This window comes from Globicephala melas, chromosome 10 (genome assembly GCF_963455315.2).
Source record: "Globicephala melas chromosome 10, mGloMel1.2, whole genome shotgun sequence".
NCBI classification, from domain to species: Eukaryota; Metazoa; Chordata; class Mammalia; order Artiodactyla; family Delphinidae; genus Globicephala; species Globicephala melas.
Window position 1 is genome coordinate 96,857,981 of NC_083323.1, and position 26,675 is coordinate 96,884,655.

A 26,675-nucleotide genomic window follows, 5' to 3' on the forward strand; every position below is an offset into this window, starting at 1 on the left:
CCCTTGGTCATGGTCAGTCAGCAGGGCTGTCACGGTCGCGGAAGAAATTTGTAACAACATTTATAAACGCCTCATTGGCACCAGTTCTGTCTCAGCGCTGGGCTAGAGATTGTAACCTAAAGATGAACCAGACACAGGATGGGCCCCAGAGAAGCTGACAATCTATGAGGGAAACCAGTTGAAATGTCCTGATTATGGAAAATTTCAGACATCAAACTGGAGAGAATAGTGTAAGGGGCCCTAATGCATCCAGCCCCAGCCTCCATAATTATCACCACTTCGCCACTCTGGTTTGATCGATTCCTTTCTCCCCTTTTTGGCTGGAATAATTTAAAGAACACCTCAGATATTATTTCATTTCATCTGAAAATACTTCAGTATGTATTTCCAACAGAGAAACACTTAAAAAAAATAAATCTAACCACAATACCATTATTAACCTAAACATTAACGATCATTCCTTCGTAACATCTAATATTCAATCCATGTTCACTTTTTCCTGATTGTCCCCAAATGTCTTTTTACAATTGGTTTGTCCAAGTCAAGATCCAATCAGGGTCTGCACGTTGCATTTGGCATGAAGCTTTTTCTCATCACTCCATTGAGATTAATTTGCCATCCTTCCCAATCTCCTATATCCAAAGTGGGTTGTTGACACTTGTATTAAAACAGTTATGGTCATTGGGCCTGGATTTATGCAAAAATGTGTTAAATCTCCCCTCTAGACTGTGACCTCCTGAAGAGTAGAGACTGTATCTTAGGCCCTGATCCCTAGCAGCTAACCGTTCTGATACAAAGTAGGTACCATTCATGTTTACTGAGATGAACTAACTATATGTGGTAGACTCGCCGTATCAGAACCATAAAAACCCCTGCTCGTTCAGAAAAGGGAAGGATCTCTTCCGTTTGGGAGGAAATGGGGAAGACTCAGTGCAGGAGGTAACTTTTGAGTTTGAGGAGGATTCTACTGGCAGAAGTGAGGTTGAGGGGCTTCCCTGGTGGCGCAGTGGTTGAGAGTCCGCCTACCGATGCGGGGGACGCGGGTTCGTGCCCCAGTCCGGGAAGATCCCACATGCCGCGGAGCGGCTGGGCCCGTGAGCCATGGCCGCTGGGCCTGCGCGTCCGGAGCCTGTGCTCCGCAACGGGAGAGGCCACAACAGTGAGAGGCCCGCGTACCGCAAAAAAAAAAAAAAAGAAGTGAGGTGGAGGGTTTTAGGGGTGGAGCAGCGATCCGGGGACTAAAATGCACAAGGCATACTCATCAGTCACCAAGGTAAGTCCTCTGGGGGAACGTATGTGTGCGTGAGGGAAAGATAAGACTGGGGGGAAGCTGGGACCAGCATCAGGGGTCGGTCTGTGGAAGGTAAGGTGAGGACTGATGCTTGAGCAGTAGGCCGTGGGACCTCGGAGGGTTTGAGCAGAGAGGAAATAGGGTCAAAGTGTAGTTTTAGGGAGTAGGTTCTGGAAGCTGCATGAGTTATGAGGTCAGTTGTGGGAAGATGTTGACATAGTCTAGTCGGAAGGTAAGGCCCTGGGCCAAGTAATAGCAGCAAAGACGCAGGGGGTCAGGAGCTAGAGATGCCGGGAAGGTAAACAGACCAGTGGGATGTTTGGGAGGAGGGGGAGGTGTATTGAAGGTGGTCCCAGGGTTCTGAACTTGAATGCTTGGGAGAACAGCGAGACCAAGAACTGCAAGCGGGCTCTTTGTAGGTGGAGGGAAGATAATGAGTTCGGTTTTGGCCTCGATGACTTTGAGTGACCGAGAGGGCATCTTGGTGAATGAGTGGAACCGATGGCTGGAATTATGGGTTTGGAGCTTGAGTAAGAGATTGGGGCTGGAGGTACCAGTTATAGCCGTGAGAGTAGCTAGGCTTCTAAGAGGCGAGGACCAAAGATGTGAGAATGTTCAGAGGACCAGGGGAGGAGAAAGGGGATCCCATGAGAGAGGCCAAAGAAAATAGGCCAGCGGAAAGGGCAGAACCAGGAGGGGCCCATATCATGGACATGAAGGGAACAGGGGAGTCGTACCATCTTCTGTTGGCTTGGGCATTTGGCCTTAGCCCAGTGGTTGTTTTACCATAGTTGTCGAGCTATAATATTCAAGGTGTTTCTCTCTGGGGCCTTGAAACAACACTGTTAGGCAAGCAGGACTTGCTTTTTTAGTAAGGAATTGGAGGCTTAGAGAGATTATCACTTTCCCAAATCATCCAGCAAGTGGCTGGAACCCAGGGACCCTTGAACTCTTCACGTTACACGAAGAAGAGGCTGTTGAATATGGCGATCAGAAGGTCACAGTGGCCCCCTTGTTTCATAGTGTGGTGAGGAAAGAAGACAGAGGGTAGGGGGCTGGGGTGACTGAGGACAGCAATGCAGCTGGTATTGGTAAAAATAACCAATTTTAGCATATCGGAAGCAGAAGGAAGGTTGTGGGGGACAGCAGCTCCTGGGTGGGCAGAGGGCCAGGGGGTAGCCCTGGCTTCAGGCTCTTCTCAGGGTTTGGGCATCAGTGGCCTCTCCATGACCACCTCCTCTTCCCAGCCTCCCCTTCAGGCACCAGGGCTGAAAGCTATAGATCATCTGTTTCTCCACTTCATTTAGAAAATTGGATTTCAGGGAGAATGTGAGCCAGCGGGAACTCGGGACTTGTCTGTGGCTGTTTATTTTTATTCTTTTTAATTAATTAATTTATTTGGCTGTGTTAAGTCTCGGTGGCGGCACACGGGCTTCTCTCTAGCTGTGGCACGTGGTCTCCAGGGCGCGTGGGCTCAGTAGTTGCGGCGAGCGGGCTTAGTTGCCCCGCAGCATGTGGGATCCCAGTTCCCCGACCAGGGATTGAACCTGTGTCCCCTGCATTGGAAGCCGGATTCTTAACCACTGGATCACCAGGGTTCTATTTTTATTTTTATTCTTCTGACAACACACTGAAGAATCAGCACAGCTGGGGCAGGTGTTCGTGATGCCCATGGAAAGGTGGTAGGAAGGTGCAAGCACACGTGACCTGGAGGTTTCTCCAGACCTTTCGTGTGGTACCCACACAGCCATCGCAGTGGAGTGCTCACTCCAGGGAGGCCAGCTGTGAGCCAGGAGTTGACTTGTAACCTACCTGCAAGGTTTTCTTTTTTTTAAAAGTAAAATTAAGCTTTTTGGTCATGTCCAAATGATAGATAGAACATGGCATTTGGGGGAAGGATCTTTTTAAGCCAGGTGTTAGTTAAAAACCAGAAGTGCAGAATCTGCATGGGCCCAGGGAGGGAAGGGCTGATTCCCTTGTGCATTCAACAGCTGCTGATTGAACAGCAGTCACGTTAAAAATGTTCAAAATCATTATAATCAGCGAAACGCAAAATGAAGCAATAAACGTTACTGCGTATCTGTTTTACTGGGAAAATTTGAAATCTGAATAATGCCAAGTGTTGGCAGGACCATGGGACATGGGGCCCCTGACCTGCTCCTGGTGGACACAGACTTGTTCACATACTCCCAGGATTGTTTCAAAATCTCAATCTGATTATGTCACATTCCTGCTTGGAATCCTTCCAAACCTTCCCCTCAACAGGCCTTAGGATGAAGGTCAAATCCCTCCCACGGCCTCTCAGGCCCCATGGGATCTGACCTCTGCTACCTGTCCCCTCTCCAATGCACTGGCTTCCTTTGAATGCTGAAGGTGCTTTGCTCCCTTCAAACCCAAGTCCAGTTGTACCTGAGAGAGCCAGGGGCACAGTCTATGCGAATTGGACATCCACACCTGGTAGTCGCACCTGGGCATATATATTAGAGGTCTTCATGTAGGGTACATGTATGAAGATGTCAATCACAGCCTTGTTTACGGTGGTGAGGAGTGAGGGACAATCTTCCATGGCTTCTACCCTCTTGGATCTTTTTATTTTCTATTTTTTGGCCACGCCACTAGGCATATGGGATCTTAGTTCCCTGACCAGAGATCGAACCTGCTCCCCGTGCAGTGGAAGCTCGGTGTCTTAACCACTGGACTGCCAGGGAAGTCCCTACCCTCTTGGATCTTATAGTCCAGTGGCAGAGAGAGTTGTTAACCAAATAATAACTCAAATGCATGTAAAGTTACAAGTGTGGTAGGAAGCAAAGTATGTGGTCTATGAAAGCTTGAAATGGGGGGGGGGACAAAGGCGGTTTTGTGTGTGTGTGTGTGTGTGTGTGTGTGTGTGTGTGTGTGTGTGTAAGTAATGTCAGGTCAGAGGAAACAGTGTGTGCAGGAGCGTTTGCATTTGAGTGGGGCAATGCACCTTCAGGATGAAAAGAAGGCCAGGGGGATGGATGGGGGACGGGTAGCAGGGCTCAGACCCTGTGGAACCTGGGAGGCCATGGGAGGGGTTTGACCTTCATCCTAAGGCCTGTTGAAGGGAAGCTATTGAAGGATTCCAAGCAGGAATGTGACATAATCAGATTTGGGTTTTGCAAAGATACTTGGGCTGCCACGAGGTATGTGTTTTGGAGGGAGGTGAGGAGAGATGCAGGACATCAGTCGGAAGGCTTCTGCACCATCCAGGTGATGGGGGTGGGGCTCAGCAGTGGAGATGGAGGTGGCTGTGGCTTCCAGCGATATTCAAGCCACCAAGCCCAGGGCCTGGGGATGCATAGGGTGTCGGGGGTGGGGAGAAGGCAGTGTCAGGGCTGAGCCCTGGGTTTCCGGTTTGTGAAACTAGATGGATGGTGGTTTCATTCGAAGAATCCAAGCCCCGGGGGAGAATTGGCTTTGGAGGGGGGACAGTGAGCTCAGTTTTGGGCACACTGAGCCACACAGGTGGTTATCACATAAGCATTTCAATACGTGGATCTTAAGTTCAACGGAGAGATCGGAGCTGCTGATGTGAATCTGTGAGTCCTCTCTGTAGTTGAGGCTGGACTTGCAAATGGCACACACAGTAGGAGGAGGAGAGAGGGGCTGGATGAGTCCTCAGGGGGGCGGAGCTACAGTGAGCCTGAGACGAGCAACCAGCAAAGTGGGAGGAAAACCAGGAGGGATGTTTTGTTTTCTTTTTGTAGAAGAGGATGGAGCAGGCAACAGGGATGACTAATGTGGAAGGAGGTAAAGTAAGAAAAGAAGTGAAAACAGTTGCATTGGGTCCAGTGGCATGGAGGTCACTGGTGGCCTCAGCAGCTGCGTTTCAGCCAGGTTATGGGATGGGAGCCCGGCCGGAGGGGGCAGAGCGCCCTGTGGGAGGTGGGGAATCCCTCTAAGTCAGGCTGTGACCTCCTCTCTGCAGCTACTGTGAGGATGGCTTCATGCACTGCTCCACGAGTGGAGCCCCGGGGAGCCTGCTGCCCGACTCGGTCCTCAGCAGCCCCCTGTCCCACCGCAGTGAGTACCACCCCCAACGGGCTCTCCTCTCCCTCTGCTCAGATGGTGTGGGTGAGGGACTGGCTGCATTCAGGCATGCGTTTGTGTGTGTGGCTTCCAGGCCTGGAGGTGCCTTTGCATGTACACATCCCAGTGGTTGAGGCAGGAGGAGTTGAATTTTGTGATGGGGAAAGACTGAACTGCCTGCAGGATGGACAGGGAGATCCCTCTTCTGCCCATGGCGACCTTAACCCAGGGAGCAGCTGTGGGTACAGTGGTCCTTCACGGCCTCATTTTACCGAGGGACACGGTGACCGGAACACCTCTTTAGAAAGCTTCTCTGGTGGATTTGAGACAGAGGAGTTTGGACTCGGTGCCCTCAGTTTGAAGGTCCTAATAGGTGCAGCGCTGTTCAAGGACAAGGCACAGGAGGGAGACCTGGTGGGACCATAGTCCACGTTTGTGGGTCAGAAGGACCCAACATCCTTGCTTAGAAAGGACCCTCCTGGTAGGGGGGAGCGAGATGCCCTTAGGCAGATAAATGGGCTATTTTCAGCCTCCAGCTTGACGTCTTCTCCCTACCTCTCACTTTCCTAAGGCCCCCTCTCTCCCAGTGACACAGCTCTGTGCCAGCGTTTGTTTTCCGGCTGGTCCTGGTGAAGTGTCCAAGAACAGGATGTCCGCATGGCTGGCTGAGGGCCCACCTCTGGGTCCTTGCTGTGTGCTCACCTGGTGGAAGGGGCAAGGGAACTCCGTGGGGTGTCCTCTAAGGAGACTAATCCCATTCCTGAGGGCTCCACCTTCATGACCCAATCACCTGCCCCAAACCTCACCTCTTAATAGCATCACCTTTGGGGGTTAGGATTTCCCCATGTGAATTTTGGGGGGGATACAAACATTCAGTCCATAGCAGACCTCAAGGTCACTCATCCCTCTGCCTCTTTCTTCTTCCTGCTGTCTCTCATTGTAACTTTTTTTCCGACACTCCACCCCTCTCTGTTGCGTTCTGCCTCTCAGGTCTGATGCTTCTCTTGCCCAGAGTCTTCTAGCCTAGTGACAGGAAGGTTTTTTTTTTTTTTTTTTTTCTCAAAGTCAGGAAACTCCTAGAATTCTGTGCTATTTGGAAAAGCCATTTAACCTCTTAGGGTTTCAGTTTCCCAACAAAAGTTTCCATATAAAAACAAGGCTGGGAATTCTGACTTTCTTGTCCATAAGAGCTACTACATGCTATATATGCATGTAAGATACAAATGCTATTCAATGCATCAGGGTTTTTGAAACACAGGTGCTGTGTCAGTTAGTTACCTGCTGTCATCATTTACTCAGTCAACACAGTGATACCTACTAATTGCCAGGAGATAGAACAGTGAACAAAGTGACAAAACCCCCTGCCTGCACGGAGCCTGTGTTCTAGTGTGTGGGTGGGATGCGGGTGAGCAATCAACAAAGAAGGAAAATAAACGGCATTCAGATGGTGATGTCAGAGCGAGGAGAATGACAAAGCAGGGAGTGTAGGAGTGTCCAGGGTTGGAGTGTTACAGGTTGAAATAGAGCGGCTGGGATGGCCAGGGGCTGGACAGAGGATGCCACGTGAGCAGAGCCCCCTTTAAAGTTGTGATTGAATTAATTTTAGGAATTTAAAATTAAATGTGTTGGAGCAAAGGTTCCTTTTAAGCACCCACATCCAGGTCCCTTCAAGCCTGGCTCTGGACGTTTCTGCAGCGCGTCCTGATTCAGTGCAGCAGGCAACAGCGCAGGGTCAAAGGAGATGAGGACCGGGGGCCGTTAGAGGGATGCTGAGCTCGACAGAGGCGTCTTCAGTGTAGGAAGAGGTCAGAGCTCAGACGAGTAGATGAGGCTGCCGTTCCGGCCCCAGCTGGAGGTCCAGCAGTGCCTTGTCCCGGGGCGTGGGCAGCCTGAGCCTCTGGGGTTGAGTGACTGCACGCAGGGGGCAAAGGACAGCGTAGACGGCAGATCCATTCACCCCTTCAATGATGGTCTCTTTGGTTTTCCTGACTCCAAGGCAAAAGAAGCCTGTCCTGTCAGCCCCCCATGGTCAAGCTGGTGTGTCCTGCTGACAGCCCGAGGGCCGAAGGGCTGGAGTGCGCCAAAACCTGCCAGAACTACGACCTGGAGTGCGTGAGCATGGGCTGCGTGTCCGGCTGCCTCTGCCCCCCGGGCATGGTAAGCCACCCGAGCCGCAGAGGGACGGAGACCTGCCGGGCTCCCGCGGGCAGGGGGCAGTGAGGTGGGCTGCGGAGGCAGAGAGAGAAAGAAACAAGAGCTCCGCAAGGACGGCACTGGGGCTGCAGACGAGCTGCAGGCGGGGGCAGGGGTGAGTCCTCTGTGGCTGAGTCAGCCGCCAGAGGCAGGGAGAGAGCCGATGGGAGAGTTGGGGTTGATCTTCCTCTTGGTGAGAGCTGACAGAAATACAAGAACTTGGCACAGCGGCGCCCTAGGGAGCGAGGCGAGGATTTCTGGAAAATTCTTAAAAGTGCCACTGGGCATTGCCACTAGAACTTCCCAAGGGCTGCGTGCCGTTGTGTGAAGACGAGGAGACACAAGCACGCACACGCACACACACACACGCACACATGTTTGCATATGACTTGCGTTTATGTGTATAACTCTGTATCTCAGGAGAAGACACTGCCGTCAGCAAGCCGCGGGCCCACCAATCCCTTCCCCACACGGAGCCTTGCTTTCCTCATCTGTAGGGTGAGCCATGAGGTCGTGGTCAGCTCCTAACATTCCGTGTCTCTGGGGCTGAGGCTGCAAACCGTCACCCTCGGCCAGCCCTTCCTCGTGGTCCCCCCCGCTGCTGGTCTGCGGCCGCCTGGCTCCTAGCGCATCCTGGTGGTGGCAATGGCCTGAGCACACCCAGGCCCCCTTAGCTCCGTCCCAAGTCTAGTCTTAGGACATCTGTGGATTAAATATACATAGACTATTCTTGTCACCCTGAAGGATGCAACTTCTGGATTCTTCTCTTTCAAATGCATCCTGTCTTCTTGCTTTCTCTAATTCCCCATACCCAACGTGAGCAGTGAGGGCTGGGGTGAGAGTCCTAGAGGCCAAAATTGGTGGGGGGAGGCAAGATGGCCCTCTTAATGGCTGTAAAGGTCATTCGTGATGCCCAGGCCTCGGCCTGGGGGCAGTATCCTGGGCTGTGGGAGCTGGAAACTCAGATGCATCACCAGCGGCCCTCAGGAAGGCTGCGGACTGGGGTGTGTGCAGGGCACACGGTCTCTCTCTTTCTCTCCAGCCCTCTCTCCTCCGAGACGGATAGACTAGCTGTTATCCATTCTCTCTGGGTGCTCCCTTCTGTCTTAGCCTCTGAGGATTCTAGAACTATCTTTTCTAACGGGGAAGCTAGAGATTGGCCAGGGAACATCCCCAAACAGGAAGATCTTGTTTGGTGCCTGAGCAGAAGGAGGTATAAAGGAGGGGGGGAACTCAGACAAGAAATAGGAGTGTGGAGAGGAAACTTCCATATTGTTCTTTTTTACCCCAAGGACCTCTAATTTTGACTCTTCCTTCTCCATACTTGGAGAAGAAATTCTCCCGACATCAGAGAAAGCTCTGGCAAAAAGAGGGATGCTGCTCAGGAGACTGGAAGCATCAGGGGCTCTTTCAAATGAACTTGTTTTTTCCCCACGAAGGAAATAGTACAGAGAGGCTTAAATATTAGTAACCACAATAATTGCATTATTGTCCCAAATGGAGAGCGAGGCTTTGAATGCAGGATGAGGACGCATCCTTAGGGACTCGTGGGCACTCCTGCAGCCTCTGGCCTCCCGAGGACAGTCTCTGAACATCTGTCATGTTAACAAGGTGTCTCTCACCCCAGCCGCAGGGGTTGTGAACTTGAGGCTTGTGGGATACGAGACTGGGCTGTTTTCACAACTGCTTCATTATGATGCCAGCTAACATGCAAATCGTGGAGGCCGGATCTGCGAGCAGGAAAGTCTGGGTGATTCACGAAGTGCGCGGTGTGTTCTTGGCCTCCACGCAAAGGAAAAGGAGCGGAAAACACTGTTTGGGCCCATGGGTGCAGACATCCTCCGAGGGGGTGTGTCTCGTCGGCCATCCCCTGTGGAAGGTGGGAGGCTGTGGCATGTCACTGAGGGTTTGGGGGAAGAGGTCAGGGGTTCTGAGGACTCGAGAGTAGGGGGGAGCAGCTCCTTCCTGGGGGGCAGACCCACAGGGAGCAGGGAGAGTAGGAACAGGGGCCCGAGAGCCCAGCCCGGCCTCACCGCTTCCTGGCTCCTTGATTTTGCACATTCACTTTCGCTGAGCCTCAGTTGCCTCATTTGTAACATGGGCACAGAATTCCTGCTCTGCCTTCACACATGGGCCTGAAGGAGTCGTATGTGAAAGCACTTTTTTTTAATTTTTAAAGAAGATGTTGGGGGTAGGAGTTAATTAATTAATTAATTAATTTTTGCCGTGTTGGGTCTTCGTTTCTGCGCGAGGGCTTTCTCTAGTTGTGGCAAGTGGGGGCCACTCTTCATCGCGGTGCGCGGGCCTCTCACTATTGCAGCCTCTCTTGTTGCAGAGCACAGGCTCCAGACGCGTAGCCTTCAGTAATTGTGGCTCACGGGCCTAGCTGCTCCGCGGCATGTGGGATCATGCGAATAGCTTCAGTTGTTGTTTTCGTCCATAACCGAGGCTGTCTCAGAGGCTGGGCGGGCCCCCTCCTCTGGTCCACGGGAGAGACCCAGGAAGGGCCCATTTTCATAAATTTCCAATCTGTTGTGGACCAAAGCTTTTGTAAATATAATAGAAGTGAATTATCAGAAAAATGAAGCAAAAGGCAATGACATGCAAACATGAGTAACAGACAGGATATGTCGCACGTGATTTTCTAAACACCTGCTACCCTCCTGGCTGCACTCACGTCCTCACAGACCTGCACTGGTCCTGGGGACCACCCCCCTCTTTGCAGTTTGTTCCGGGCCTGGTACCCGCTCAGATCAGAGTCTTTCTGCTTCACTCCATCTGCTCCTGACACCGGTGCCAAGGTCTCCTTGCATAGGACCAGGGGTGAGGATGCTTTCTGACCACACTGATGGGTGGTTGGTACAGAAGCTGCCCGGAGCTTCCAGGCTTGAATCTGGGCGCCTGACGTTTACTTCAACAGAGTGGCAAGCCACTTAACATCTTTGTGTCTTTATTTTTCTCACCTGTAAAATTGGGTCAGAAGGGTTCTTGAGAGCGTTGGAGGTGACAGTGGTGGGTACATGGAAGTCGCTTCGTAAGTGGTGGTTTAATGACCGCGGTTACAAGAAGTTCATGGAGGAAAAGCATGAACCATATTATGGACAGAGATGCTATAGGAAGTTAGTACACACTGGGGAGCAATGTTTTGGACCTCAGGATCCACATGTGAGACCCACTAGATCAATAAAATGAAGGGGTTGCACTAGAAAATTTCCCAAGTATTTTTCTACGGTTAAAAAATCCTTGAATGCACTTCCTGCCTTTAAATTAGACTATTACCTGCTTCTACCACGAGGTGGCAGCAAAGCACAACCCACCGCCCGGCTCACTCCGTCCCAGTCGGGGCTGTAATTGTCTCCAGGCAGAGCCAGGAGCCCTTAAGACTCACGCTTTCAACACCCCCCGCCGCCGTCCCGCCCTGCCCCAAGGACACAGAAGGAGACCGAGGAGAGAAAGGACACAGAACCATTCAAGGCTACATAACTGTGTAGTGGAAATTCCGGCCTCCTGACTCCCAGTGTAGTACCCCTGTCTGGGAGATGCTCACTTATGCCCTGAAGTCCAGTGGTCACATTTTCCAAACTGGTACCCAGTTCTGCTGGTACTGGAAAAGCTCTCAGCAGCTGAGACGTGTGTTCATTTCCCTGGTCCTCTGAGGCCCAGTTTTCTCACTGGCCCACTATGAAGACTGAAAAGCCTTTGGCACTGCTACTTGGTTTTTTTTGTGTTTTTTGTTTTTTTTTAAATTAATTTTTATTGGAGTCTAGTTGATTTACGATGTTGTGTTAGTTTCAGGTGCACAGCAAAGCGAATCAGTTATACATATACATATATCCCCTCTTTTTTAGATTCTATTCCCATATAGGTCATTACATCGAATAGAGTTCCCTGCGCTATACAGCAGGTTCTTATTAGTCATCTATTTTATGTATAGTAGTGTGTACATGTCAATCTCAATCTCCCAATTTATCCCTCCCCCCTTTTCCCCTTTGGTTGGTGCTGCTTTTTGAAAGGTAGGGCTTGGGCTCAGGGGCCCATCCAGAGAGGGCCGCTCATGTGCGCACTGTAAATCCTACGAGATGTAATTCTAAAAGGCCCAAGAAAGCCCTCCTGTCTCAAAGATATCTCCTACACTTCCTATGAATTGTCACCTAATCATGTTTACTGAAATATACTAGGTATGAATTTAGTTTGGTTAATAAAAAACAACTTAAAAAAGCTTACCTTATAAATCCTCATAGGAAGTCATTCACACTTTCGCATGAGTTATTTCATCAGATTCTTTCCTCTAGCAAACATCTAGTTGAAGGCAGCTGCATTGAGCTGGAAGTATTGGTGGGGAGAACAGAGGACAGCTGGAAGGCAATAAAAGATTCTGGAGAATGGGTCAGTACGGCGGGGTGAAGATGGGGCCTTTTCAGAGAAGAGCAACAATGCCAGTTTTTTTCTACTTCAGAATTTTTCTTGCTGATCAAGACCCAGGACTGTGTTCTCAGCACGCGCCTTTCTTACTCAAGGTGTCACGAGCTGGTGAACAATGGCGACAGCTATTTCTGCCTGTTTTCTTCTGAAGTCCTTGAAGGACATTCGTCAACTTTCGTCAACTTTATCTTATTATCCTTCTGGTGTCCTAAAGGGAAAAAGACTAGGCAGGAATGGGTCTCTTCTTTTCAAACATGAAGTTTAAGTAAGTGACTTGCACGAAGTTCACTTCGGGGCTGCTGTACTGGCCCGCCCTACACGTGGACCTGTTCTCATCTCCATCCCGTCGTCTCCTGCTTGTGTCTTTATCTTCCTATCTCTGTGGATTCTTAGCGCTTTAGGACTCTGGGTGCTTCTGGCTGGGCGGGTGATATTTGATCTTCTGTTCCAAGTCGGGAGCCTCCTGCTGAGAAACCTCTCCTCTCCCTTTAAGGCTCCACTTTGCTTCCTCCACCTCTGACCTAGGTCTAAACCCATGCCCCTGTCCTCATTTGATACCAAGGTCCTATTTTAATATCATAATCCATCCATTAGTCATCTCCTTTCACTAAAATAAGCAGGGCAGAGAGGAGCCATGTGGTTTGTCAGTGAGAGCTCGGAAGGGGGTGACAGTATTGTTTCATGGCCAAACTGGGATTTGAGTTTTCTGTCCCTTGGAAGAGGGCCGGGCTCCCTGGGACTCACCCCTGGCTCAGGCGAGGGGTTACCTGGGCCCTGGGAGTGCAGGACTTTTTGTCAGTGGGTTGACCACCCTGGAGAGAGGTAAAAACGTCCAGCACGCAGACCAAGAGGCCTGGGAGCCTCCCCGCAGCCTGCTTCCTTCCGCTCAGGGGAGGTGAGCAGGGCCGCTTTCTGGAATCCATCCTGCATCGTCTCGCCTCACATAATGTTTCCCATAACGAGGCTCTTTGTCTGGTTGGTCTCCATTAACTGCAGGAGCCCGGGCTGGCGAGCAGGTCGGGGGTCCACAGGGAGGCCACGGTCATTCCCAGAGTAGCCACGAGGTGGCGGGTCTGGGACTTACATCAAAGATGACGAGCTTGGGGGGTGTGGGGGTGAAGCCTGATTGCAAGGCTTTTGAAGACTGGGGTGGAGGGACGTTTCCCATCCTCCCTGTTCCCACTGGGCTGCCGTCCTCCCTCCCGGGTGCCTAAGCTGGATGTCTGCCAAGGACATTGTGGCCCCCGGAGGTACAAGCCACCTAGAGCGTGGTCCGCCTGCATCTACCTCACTCTAGCTCCCATCCTGCCCCTTCCCTTAGGCCTCAGGGACTCGGGAACACGCCAGAGGCTGCATGAAGCTGGTGGCTGAGTCATGGAGGTTCTTCTTTCCACCCCTTCCAACACACAAACACACACACGCACGCACGCACCCACACATACACACACATACACATGCATGCACACACATGCAAACTCACACACACAAACACATGCATGCAAACACAGACGCATGCACACACACACTTGCATGCACACACACATATGCACACACGTGAGTTTAGTCTTTGTTCAGCCCAAGACCGCTCTGTCCCAGGGCTTTGTCTGGCTCTAGGCCCAGGGAACCCAGGCTTGTCTGCAGAGTGATGGGATCGCACAGATGCTAAGGGACCCAGACCAGCAGCTTCTCGCCCCTCGGGTGGCTCTGGAACCAGAGTGCTGTGGTCCCTTCACCCAGGGTCACGCAGAGCCGGCGTCCGGGGCTGCCTCCTAGGGTTGGGACAGAAGCAGATCTCCGTGTGGGATCAGCGTGGGTTTGGCCAGCTCTCCCTCAGGTCACTGGGGCCAGCGGGTCTTCGCTCTTTTCCTCCTGGCCCCGGAACCCCTGAGGAGTATAACTTGTCACATAGTTACTCCTTCACTGGTGGGGGGGTGGGAAGAAGGGCAGGCCCTGTGAGGGTGTGTTGGACCATCAGGGGACGGGGTGACAAGGGTGCACGTAGGGCTTGAAAACCCCCAGCCTCTGGTTCTGGTCCATCCCTGCCTGTGGCCACTATTCAACTTTCACCTCTACGGCATTAAGTGCATTGTTCACTAATTAATTCACTTTATTAAATACATTATCCATTTTTTTCAGCTATAGAACATAGTAGATGCTCAATGAAGAACATTCAGAAAAAAAATTTAAAAACGAAAAAAGAAAATAAGATTCCCTTATCCTAGCCCACCAGAGGCAACTTCTACACTTCCCAAGCCCTTTGGAGGCAACTTACATATTTCCTTCAAGACTTTTTTTTTTTTAAATATATGCATATATATATTAATCATTGGGACCATATGTGTATACAGTTTTTTTTCTCCCTTGTTTTAGAAATTAACAGCATACGTAGTTCTCAAAACTTTTCAGACTTTAATGCGCTCCACAGGACACCATCACCTGGAGATGCCTTAATGGGTTTAATCACTTAGTTGCTTCCATTTTTATTTTGGAATGATAAATAATTGTACATTAGTTTTTGCCTATAACTCTATTACCTTTGGAGAAGTCCTCTGGAGGAATTACTGGGTCTAAGGAGATGCACGTCTCAAGGGCTTCTGACATGTGTTATCAGAGTCTCCACCAGGTCCCAGGGCTCCTGCCCCTGCAGTGTATGAGGGCGGAGGGGGTCAGAGTGTCTTCAGCTGAGCCAGGGGGACCAGTGTAGACAAGAGCCGGGATTCCAGCCCATGACTGGGCGTGGGCTCCCTGGGCCACCTCTGGCCGCGGCTGTTGGATCACTCGTTCCGGCACCAAGACTTCTGGATCGCTTTCCCTCAGGTCCGGCAGGACAACAGGTGTGTGGCCCTGGAAAGGTGTCCCTGCTTCCACCAGGGCAGAGAGTACGCCCCCGGAGAGACGGTGAAGGTGGACTGCAATACTTGGTGAGGCCGGGAAGGGTTCCAGGGATGCTGGGGACGGGGGTGGGGTGTTGCTCTGGTACTTGCTCCCCTCCCACTCGTGGCTCCTTTCCTTTTCTCTGTGCCTCTGTTTCTCCATCTGTCAAATGGGAGACTTTATCATCCTGTGTACTCACCCCACGGGGACACTTTCTAGACAGCAGTGTTTCCTGGGGAAGATGAGGGCCATATCCATCACTGCATGCGTGACCAAGCTATCCCAGGGCACGGGATCGGGGGTCCTTCTCTGGCCTTGTCCTGTCCCCCAGCCATATTGCGAGTGTGCTTGCCTGGAGAGAGACCATCCTTCACACAACCCCAGGCTCTGCTCACTCACCGTGCCTTTCTTTGGGGCAGTGCACAGCTTTAGGGAAGGGCCACGGGGACAGGCAGTAAGGGGCTTAGTGTCTGGGGCCCGAGGTCTGAGCTTTCCACCGCTGCCGCCCCTGTCGGGCTTCCTGATGTCGGCTCTGTTACCGGGCGGAGGGATGGGGCCATAGGGCAGCCGGCAAGTCGCTGCGGGTTTACATACATTGCTGCCCACCCTCTCCTGGCAGAAGCTCACAGCTGGTCACTGTTTCCCCAGCTCAGAATTTTCCTGCCATTCTGGACGTGTGTCCCCTTAGCCTCAGAGGGGCTATCGGCCTCAGTGTCTTTTCTGTAGAGACCCTGTGGCCCCTCCCAGGTGATATCCTGGGAGGCTGGGCTTTGGCACGTCCGGAGCAGGTGGTGACAGAGTGTCCCTGGGTCACCTCAGCCAACCAGGGCCCTTCTTTGCCTCGTGACGGGTGGGGGGGCAGCATGGCTTCCCTCTCCTCCTGGGCCCCGTGGTCTAAAAATGTGTGGGTTCATGACCGCGGGGCCCTGTGAGGTCCGATCCACAGGCTGCAGACCACCCTCCCGACGCTTCCTGAGGCCTCCTGGAGGGTGGGTGGCGTCCTTGCTGTCCCGACCCCCAAGGCCCCGCCCTCACCCCCCTCATCCTGTTCCCAGTGTCTGTCGGGACCGGAAGTGGAACTGCACGGGCCACGTGTGCGACGCCACCTGCTCCGCCCTGGGCCTGGCTCACTACCTCACCTTTGACGGGCTCAAGTACCTGTTTCCCGGGGAGTGCCAGTACGTCCTGGCACAGGTGAGAGCAGGGTTTGGGGGTGGGTGTGCTCCCAGGCTGGATGCCACCGTTCTGTCGGTGGAAACAGCTCTGGGGGCTGGTTTCTACGGGAGTGATTTTCCAGCCCCTGGAGAGGCAGGACCTCGAGACTCGAGTGATAGCTGTGTTCCTCCAGCTCACCTGCACGCCTCCCGGGACGGGGCAGAAGCTCATTCGTTGACTGGCCTTGGTGTGGGGCAGGCTCCCATCCGCCCCAGTCCCAGCACAATGCAATGAGAGGAAGGCTCCCTTTCCTTCTGCAGACACGGCCTCAGTCAGGGTACCAGTGGGGAGTGGAGCCCGGGCTGGATTTCAGCCCCAACACCCTTCCTGCCCCCATCCTTGGGCAGTGAGCAGCCCACTCAGAGAAGGTTGAAATGCCCCTGGAGTTCGGTTCCCGCCCTGTGATTCTATTCTATTTTATTCTGTTCTATTCTCTTTTTTTTTTTTTTTGCCGCACCTCGAGGCTTCTGGGATCTTAGTTCCCCAGCCAGGGATTGAACCGGGCCCTCGGCAGTGAGAGTGCAGGGTCCTAACCGCTGGACCGCCAGGGAAGTCCCCATTCCATTCCATCGCATTCTCCACCATTTTCATTTCTAACCTCGTGCAGCTCAGAATGGGGCGGGGGGTGAGGGGCTGTGGGTACAGAAGGTCCCGCTGCCCGGCAGGCCGAGGCGCGGCCTGCGGGAATCCTAGCTGCTGCGTGAGGGCTGCTCTGCCCCCTTTCCCGCCCACGGATTCCTGCAAGTTTCTCTTGCTGGTTGACACCGACGCTGGTGAGCAAGGAGGGCCGAGCGCTTTGTCCTCCAGGCGGCTGGGCTCTGTGCAGCTTAAACTGTGGTCTCTCCGTCTCCGCTCTCGGGGGCGTCAGGGGAGGGGCTCGGTGTGGGCTGGAGGGAGGACCGCAGACCCGAGGGAGCTTCAGCCCCAGAGACAGAGCTGCAGGGCACGGGAGTCAGGCAACGGGGGCAGGGGCACCAAGTATGACGCCTGCCCAGCGCACGGGGAGTGAGCCCCCTGCCTCTGGCCCGCGCCCCAGGCTGGCCCCAGAGAGGTGGGCGGCGCGCTGGGGAGACGGGCGTGCACCCCACGACATGCTTTTACCCACACCCAGGAACCCTCTAGGGCTTTCCCACACATCGTCTATGGAAGTCCGTCTTTCTGTTATCTGTCTGCCTCCCAGCCTTGGTAGCAGAAGATGGGGTGATACCAGCTCTGGGGCTCCACTCCCCAGCCAGGTTCAGATCTGGGCACCCAGAAAACACGACATTTCAGTGCAGCGAGAGGGGCCGGTCAGACCTACCGCCTCAGCCTAGGAGCCAGTCGGAGCCCCTCCGAGTCGTGCCCCTCGTGGGGCTGCTTTTCCTGCCCCACCGCCAGTGCCGTTGTCTCCTCTGATACTTTGTCGGGGCCCCCCTCCCTTTCCTCCCTTCCTTCTTTGGGAGGTGTTATCAGGACTTAACTCTTTCTCCTTCAGAAAAATCTCAGCTGGTGACAAAGCACTTGTACCTTCGTTCCCTCTTTTAACTTTCACAATCCCATTAACCCAAGACAAACCCGTTTAACCTACCAATCCCATCAAGTTGGCGGATCCCATCTTACAGAGTGGCACATCTTGTGTGTGGAATGTATGTATATGTGTGTGTGAGTGTATGTGTCTTTGTATGTGTGTGCATACATGTGTGTTATGTGTGTTTGTGTGTGATATGTATGTGTGTGTGTCTTTGTGTGCATGTGAACATGTGTCTCTGTACGTGTGCCTCTGTGTGTGTGTGTTTATGAGGGTCAGAGAGGTAAGTGACTTACTCAGTATTATCCAGTAAGTGGCAGAAACAAGGCCCACCCCTAGCTTTTCTGTGCTGGGTGTTTTTTTTCCCATCACATCACAGCAATAGCCACCATGGGAGATATTTGCCAGAAACGTGTCCGCTTTTGCTTCCTTTCTATGCAATTCCCCAGCGAGGACCAGTGCTCCCATACCCTCTGTTCCCTGCTAGGGACGGTAGCTCAGCTGGTGTTGCTGGGTCCGGCAGTCTTCGGTTACAGTTCTGGGCCAGCAGTCCAGAGGGACTCCACCAGAACTTAGAGCTGCCAGGTGCCACGTGGCTGGACTGTGCTAGTTCCCTGGCTGAGGCTGGACTAACAGGCTCAGGGGGAGCTGTAGGCTGATGGGTCCACGTTCCCTCTCCCTGTGTCCCTCCTTCTCTCCCTCCCACCCCTCACCACCCCCCCTCCCACCTGGCTGTAGGCACCTGGTTCATAGGTGATGGCCGAGGGTGACACACCTGTGAGTGTCCTCCATCTCTGTCTGTCTGTCTCTCTCACACACACGTGGACATGGCAAACTCCTGTAACACATCCTTCAAAGGCCTGAGGTGATGGGACGCCAGTCAGCTGATCTGGGGAGGAGTAGCAGGGAGAGTGTTTCTATCCTGACACCTGTTTTTCCCCAGGATTACTGTGGCAGTAACCCTGGGACCTTCCGGATCCTGGTGGGGAACGAGGGGTGCGGCTACCCCTCCCTGAAATGCAGGAGGCGCGTCACCATCCTGGTGGAAGGAGGCGAGATTGAGCTGTTTGATGGGGAGGTGAGTGTGGGCTCGTCCCTCCACCCTCATGCCCCTCCGTTGGCTGATGAAGAGCACATGCCGAGTGTTCGTCCAGAACGTGTGTGGATGGAACGTCGTGCAGCCAGTGGAGAGATGAGGTAGCGCTGTATCCTCTGACCTCGCCTCGTCCTGTGAGGGTGGCGGGTGGCAGGTGGTGACAGATTACACGATCCATTTTAGTGGAAGGAAGTGCAGACACACATGTGGAGAAGGGTGTGTAACCATATCTGCACCAGCGTTGGGAGAGCCAGGGCTGACCTCTGGAGGCGACGGGAGATGGGAGGGTGGGAGGACTTTCATATAGGAATACGTATATACACACACATATATACATATGTATAATATACACACTATATATACAAATATACACACGCACACGAGTATACTATGCATAAACACATATACATATATATTATATACCCACTGTTATATATATTATATATACAAAGGTACACACATACACGTATATTATACATACAAATATATCATACACATATATACATATATATTATAGCCCACATATATATTATATATACAAATGTATATGCACATATATACATATATATTATATACCCACATATATAAATATAACATATACAAATGTATGAACACATATGTACACATACATTATAAATGCAAATATGTTATACACATTACACACATATACATATATGTTAAATCCCACATTTATATGTATTATATATACAAATGTATACACATATACACATATATTATGCACACAAGTATACACACAAATGCATATGTATTATATACCCACAGTTTTATGTATTATATATGAATGTACACACGTACACATATATTATACATACAAATATACACACATATATATTATATACCCACATTTATATGTATTATATATACAAATGTATATACACATATGCACGTATACTATGCATACAAATATACACATGTATACGTAATATACAGATATATCCCACATTTACATATATTATATATACAAACATATACACGCATATACACACATATATAGTATGTGAGGTTAGTATGTATTATATACCCACATTATATATTATATACTAATGTATACACACATATACACACTTGTATACATATATTCACAAAAATATATACACACATATACATACATATATACACATATATAATATATATACAAGTATATACACACTTATTATACATCCAATATGTTATATATACACACGCATATATAAATATGTATTTTGGGAGATGATGGTGTTTGGGGGGATTTTTACCTTCTTTTACGTTTTTCGGTTCTTTTTAGATAAAATCTTTGCTAAAGAGCTCAGAGTGCACAGACTCAGGCCCTGTGTGCTAAGAGCTCACGGAATGGCTCTCAGAGGTCTACCTGAGAACCACCCAGGAGACCTTGTTTAAGACACCAACCTTCAGGTCCACCCTGAGGTCCTGGCTCAGGTCTGGGTGAGGCCCAGGAACCTGCGTCTGAAGTGGCAGGGGTCCCTGGAGCACAGCTGTGCTGGTCTGGCCACATCGGTACCTGGGAGACCTGGGTCTGGGCTCACCCCTTCCCCGTATCTTCATTTTGTTCCGTGGCCTCAGCCCGCATCCTACCTTCTGGCAAATACCCACCGCTGGGCTTCCCTGGTGGCACGGTGGTTGAGAGTCCGCCTGCTGATGCAGGGGACACGGGTTCGTGCCCTGGTCCAGGAAGATCCCCCGCTGATACCAGGGGGTGGGAGGTGAATTCTCCTCCCTTAGAGAAGATAGCTGTGGAGCAAGCAGGACCTGTTGACTTGGGTCAGCCGTGTCCATTTCAGGGACAGTTCTACTTAGGACAGATGACAGTGGTGACATAGAGTGGGAGGCTCTGCCTGTGGTGTGTCCCCAGGGAGAGGGCCTTGGTGAAGGGGTGACAAGTTCTTAGCGTCAGCCTCAGTCTTATGGGTTAGATGGTCAGCCAAGTGCCGTGAAACGGGCAGGGAGGGCTCGGCACTGGCAGCGAGTCAGCTGAGTCAAGGGCTCAGGTCCTTCGGGGGCTGAAGTCTGGGATTCCTGCTTCCAGCGCCGAGCTTCCCTGTCTCCCTGTTCAGCTGTGACTCCTGCTGACGGCAACTCGAGTGGGAGATGGGAGGAAAGGGGAGAATCTAGTGCTCGTTTTAATAAAGGGGTGGATTTATTTTTTAATAAGCCAATAAGAGATTTTATTTTATTTAATTAATTTATTTTTTTAACATCTTTATTGGAGTATAATTGCTTTACAATGATTGCTGCTGTATAACAAAGTGAATCAGCTATATGTATACATACGTCCTCATATCCCTTCCCTCTTGCGTCTCCCTCCCACCCTCCCTATCCCACCCCTCTAGGTGGTCACAAAGCACTGAGCTGATCTCCCTGTGCTATGCAGCTGCTTCCCACTAGCTATCTATTTTACATTTGGTAGTGTATATATGTCCATGCCTCTCTCTCACTTTGTCCCAGCTTACCCTTCCCCCTCCCCGTGTCCTCAAGTCCATTCTCTACGTCTGCATCTTTATTCCTGCCCTGCCCCTAGGGTCATCAGTACCACTTTTCTAGATTCCATATACATGCGTTAGCATATGGTATTTGTTTTCCTCTTTCTGACTTACTTCACTCTGTATGACAGTCTCTAGGTCCATTTTAAATCAGTTGCCTAGAGGTGCTTAAAACCATCACCACGTTAAAAACATCTTTAGGGGACCATGTGTATTTAATGATCAAGTGTCCAGAAAATTCTTTTCATGACGTGATAGGTGATCTTCTGCCAATAGGTTTCATTGTATTTTTAACCTTGTAATTATGTTTTTGCCGCCACCTCTTTATCCTAGGATTCTTGGAGAGAGGTAGGCAAGATGGACGCAGCTCTGGCCGAACGGGGCAAATGACCAGCGGCTCTGGAGGGCCGCGGGGCGGGGGGAGCCGGGCCTTACACCTGACCATCAGTGTCCTGGTCTCACACTGCGTCCTCCCTCAGGTGAGCGTGAAGAGGTCCATGAAGGATGAGACTTACTTTGAGGTGGTGGAGTCCGGCCTGTACATCACCGTGCTGCTGGGCAAGGCCCTCTCCGTGGTCTGGGACCGCCACCTGGGTATCTCTGTGTTCCTGAAGCAGACTTACCAGGTGGGTGGCCCTTCTCCGCTTCCCCCTCATCCTGTCCGGTTGCATCTTCAGCTTCCTGAGCAGCAGTCCGCGGCCCCCGCCCGCCGTCTTGGGGGAGGGTGGGTGGTCACCTAGTCCAGCCTCCCTCCCGCTGCAAATAAGACTCAAGGGTTAGCGTTCACCTTGGCTGTTCCCGAGACAGGCTGTCTCTGAGAAGGAGGGAGGGTTCCCGGACCCTGCAAACAGTCCCTTGAGTGGCCTTGCTAGGCAAGCAGTTTATATCCACAAAGGAAGGAAAGAAAAGATCGGGCAAGAGCTATTCTCAAGGTTTCTTAACCTCAAGAGGCAAACGATCATGCGTGATGTTATCATAACTCTGCAGAGCATTCCGGGTGCACCCTCCCACGGGGCCACAGGCCAGCATCGGCCGACGCTTGCAGTGAAACCGCTCAGCACCTGCTTTGGGGAAAGCTGCTTGCAGTATCCGTCCAGGTTCCAATGGTTTGCTGGGACTTCATTTTCTCTGACGGGCATGAATGTGACAAGTGCTCTGTCTGCCCTGGTGGCAGGACAGACCTTCCCGGCAACTGTTCTAGGCACTGTGGATACAGCAGGGAAAGAACTATATATAACTATACATACATATGTATACATGGTTATAGTCATATATATAGTTATATATATATAGTTATATTTATATGTATCTTAGCTTCGTATTAGTTTCCTATTGCTGCTATAATAAATTACCACAGACTTAGTGGCTTAGAAAAGCAACACAAACAGATTATCTTCTGGTTCTGGAGATCAAAAGTATACAATTGGTCGGCAGGGCTGCATTCCTTCTGGTGGCTTTAGGGGAAAATCTGTCTTCTTGCCTTTCCTAGCTTCTGGGGCTGCCCACATCTCTTGGCTGTGGTCCCATCCTCCATCGTCACAGCCAACAGCATAGCGTCTTCCACTCTCTCTGCTTCTCTCTGTCACATCACATTTCTCACTCTGACTTCTGTGCTCCTTATGAGACCCTGTGATTGCACTGAGCCCACCTAGATGATCCAGGACAGTCTTCCCATCTCAGGACCCTTAACGCAATCACACCTGCAAAGTTCCTTTTGCCACGTGTGGTAACATATTCCTGCTTCTGGGGATGAGAACGTGGATATCTTTGCGGGCACCATGGTTTTGTCCACAACAACCCTGGTGGAGATCATATTCTAGTGGGGATATTGTGTGTTTTAGACTGGTTGGTCTGATGAGACCCGTCTCAAAGGGTGTGAGTGGAGTCTTTGTGGAAGGGAGGGAAGGAGCCGCGTAAATGTCCTGACTTGAGAATTCAGGCAGATGGAGTGGCAGGTGCCAAGGCCCTAAGGTGGACGGTGTTTGCGTTTGGACACGGAGGCCAGGGCGGCTGGAGAGGAGGGGCTTGGGGTGACTGGTAGTTACCAAGGGCAGGGACGGGGCAGGGGCCATGCCATGGGGACTGTCGGGCCATGTAAAGATCTCTGTCCTTTTGTCCATGTTTCCCAGCAAAATAGAATAAGTCACATCTCTTTGTCCCGAGGCAGGGCTCCAAATTTGTTCTAAGAGCATGGCATCTTTTCTTTTCCAGGCCAAATAGCTCCGGTTTTGTCCAGGGTTCTTATGTGATGGTTTCCACCCATTCATTCATTAGTCGGTCAGGACTTGTGTCCTGCAGCCCATGATAGGTGAACATGGAGTTGAGGAAGATATTACGTCAGCCCTGGGGGCATTTAGTGCTGGCCAGCCTGCTCCGAACAGGCTGCAGTTGTTTAGGTAAGGGACTCACCTGTCCACGGTCAAGTAGGACTAGAACGTTCCCCCCTCAGACTTCTCACATTCTCATTGGTGTAATGCTGGACCAGCTTCTCTTCTGCTCAGACCCTTACTGGGGCAGCTGATGGTTTATACTGCAGACACCAGGGCCCTGGAGGCCTAGTTGGCCATCCAAGGGACATGGGCGGGCTGCCTCTCTTTGTGAATGGCCTTGGTTTCCTTAACCTTAACATGAGGTCATTGTGGAAGCCGGGCAAAGGCCTTGGCAAGGTCAAGACTTTGCTGGTCACCCTGGTCTCCTTCTGCGTCTCCCTCCCTGTCCCCTCCCACCCTCCTCTTCCTCAGGCGAGCCTGCCTCCCATGCTGCCTGGAACCCTCGCTTTCCTGACTCAGAGTTTGCTCTGAGGTTTGCAAAGCTTATGTTCCCCACTGGTCCCTCAGGAGCAGGTGTGTGGCCTGTGTGGGAACTTTGACGGCATCCAGAACAACGACCTCACCAGCAGTAGCCTCCAAGTGGAGGAAGACCCCGTGGACTTCGGGAATTCCTGGAAAGTGAGCCCGCGGTGCGCCGACACCCAGAAAGTAGGTCGGGGTCGCGGTGCGGACCGTGGGTGGTGGGTGCTAGGGCCTGTGGCGGGGGCAGAGCCTGGGGAGAGGGCCTCTTGGAGCCCTTCCGGGTTGACTCTTCCGGGTCCACCTGTGTACTCCTGCCCGCTTCCCCAGGTGCCACTGGACCCCTCCCCTGCCACCTGCCACAACAACGTCCTGAAGCAGACGATGGTGGACTCCTCCTGCAGCATCCTCACCAGCGACATCTTCCAGGAGTGCAACAGGCTGGTGAGGGCGGCGGGGCCCCCGGGGCCCCTGGGGGCAGGCGCTTCTAGCTGTGGTTGCTTCCAGGAGCCTCAGAGATCGTCTGCAGCTGCTCACCTCTCTTGGCTTCAGACTGGGGAGCAGAAAGAATAATCGAGGGTGTATGAGGAGAGCAGTGCCTGGCAGATCGTTTTTCTGCATGGTTCTCTGGGCATCCAATGCTGCTGCTCTTCCAGCCTCAGTCTTAGGGCTTGTCGCCCACAGATGATCTTGTCTCCGACATCAGAGCGGGAGCTTCCTTCTCCCATGCCCACCGTGTCTCTGGCCCCAGGCACCGCGCCACTGCCCCCGTTCCCAGGTCTTGTCTCACGGAAACTCCTTTCTGGTCTTGAAGCCAGATTTTCAGCCTGCACTCTATGGCTTCTTTCTGTGTCTTTTGTTGTTGTTTAATTTTTATTTTATATTGGAACGTAGTTGATTAACGATGCTGTGTTTTAGATGTACAGCAAAGTGATTCACTCATACATATACATGTGTCTATTCTTTTTCAAATTCTTTTCCCATTTAGGTTATTACAGAGTATTGAGCAGAGTTCCCTGTGCTACACAGTAGGTCCTTGTGGGTTTTCTATTTTATTTTATTTAAAAAAATTTTTTATTGGAATATAGTTGATTTACAATGTTGTGTTAGTTTCTGCTGTACAGCAAAGTGAATCAGTTATACATAGACATATATCCACTGCTTTTTTTTTAGATTCTATTCCCATATAGGCCATTACAGACTACTGAGTACAGTTCCCTGTGCTCTACAGCAGGTTCTTTTTGTGTCTTTATCTCGCAAGGTGACAAGGAATTCCCCAAACAAGTTTCGATGCAGTTTTCTCTCTATCTCTGTCTGAATGTATATACGCACACCTGTGTATGTGTGGGTACACGTGTGTCTATGTATATGTACACACACACACACAGAGCCAGGTGCACACGCGTGCTGCTCCGTGGCAGCTCCCTCGTGGGAGTGACGGTTGAACACCTGTGTCTCAGCTCTTTCTGTCCATCCAGTGGTTTTTAATCCCTCAGGACCCGAAGGATACTTAGGATCCCCTGGTTTGGTGGAGACCCGAGGCACCTGAGCTGGAAGGGTGGGGACAGTGAGAGGGTCAGGGAAACTGGGGCTGTTGGGCACAGTGACCGGCTTAACGTCCGAATTCATTCTCACCACAACTGCCCTGAACGAGGTGGGTGTGGGGGGCACGTCTGGGGCAGCCGAAGGTGAGAGGTGGCTCCTGAGACTGAGCACGGACCGATGGTGGGCTTCCTGTCCGGGGAGATCTAGGGTCGGAGTCCAGGAGCACCGGGCCGGCCGCGGTCCAGCACGCTAGCCTGTAGCATCTCAGCAAGACAGTGTGAGTGGTCCTGATGTGTTTCCTCAGTCTCTTTGCTGAGTGGAGACCAGGAAAGAGTGTGTGTGTGTGTGTGTGTGTATGTGTGTGTGTGTGGTGTTTATGTAAAACACGCAGACACCCAAGAGGGTGGGAGTGGCTTATGGGGACGGATGGATGGCTGAGCAGGTACGTGGACAGATGGACAGAAAGGAATGATCTTTTGAAAAATTCTCAGGCACATCTCTTCTAGGAGAGGCTGGCAGGGTTGCTTTTTTCCCCTTTTCTTGCTGGACTCCACATAAGAACGTAGGATTTCTGCCTTTTTACCCACTTCCTCCTTGGGACCATTGCCTCACATCTTTCCTTCTGCCTGGAGCCCCTGTCCCTCCTCTGACCACTGGAACATTCAGGCCCAGACCAAGAGCCAGAGTCCCCAAGTGCAGCCCAGGCCACCTGCGTCTCCCTTGCAGGTGGACCCCGAGCCATACCTGGATGTTTGCATCTACGACACCTGTTCCTGCGAGTCCGTCGGGGACTGTGCCTGCTTCTGCGACGCCATCGCTGCCTACGCCCACGTGTGTGCCCGGCACGGCGAGGTGGTGGCCTGGAGGACGCCCACGTTGTGCCGTGAGTCCTGCTGTTCCTCGTGGTCCCAGACACGCCCCTCCCCCCTCGCGCATTTAGACCTTGGGTGGTGAGGAAGGGCGCCTTGGTGGGGGAGAAGACAGAGACCCATGCGGGGGTGATGGCCGAGGCTGAAGGGGGTTAAAGCACGCATGGGCATGAGGAGGCGTGGGGCTGGAGACAGCGATGGGGAGAGAGCAGTGGGGAGAGAGATTCAAGGAAATGGAGAAGAGGGAGCAGTGACGAAGAGAAGAAGGTGGTCAGAGTGTCTGTGATTAGACACAATCACATTTGCCGTCGTGGTCAAGCAGCTCA

At 51.8% G+C, this 26,675-nt stretch overlaps 1 protein-coding gene across 2 annotated transcripts in view; it reads left to right on the forward strand.

The window, feature by feature from the left end:
• Positions 1-26,675, forward strand: part of VWF (von Willebrand factor) — a 199,980-nt gene that overhangs the window by 122,014 nt on the left and 51,291 nt on the right. For both annotated transcript variants that reach the window (XM_060306367.2, XM_070046402.1), the window contains exons 21-29: positions 5,241-5,335; positions 7,338-7,498; positions 14,774-14,877; positions 15,886-16,024; positions 18,496-18,630; positions 21,626-21,772; positions 23,984-24,124; positions 24,266-24,379; positions 26,207-26,363. In XM_060306367.2, coding sequence (XP_060162350.1) covers positions 5,241-5,335; positions 7,338-7,498; positions 14,774-14,877; positions 15,886-16,024; positions 18,496-18,630; positions 21,626-21,772; positions 23,984-24,124; positions 24,266-24,379; positions 26,207-26,363 — 1,193 coding nt within the window. The remainder of the gene's footprint in view (positions 1-5,240; positions 5,336-7,337; positions 7,499-14,773; positions 14,878-15,885; positions 16,025-18,495; positions 18,631-21,625; positions 21,773-23,983; positions 24,125-24,265; positions 24,380-26,206; positions 26,364-26,675) is intronic.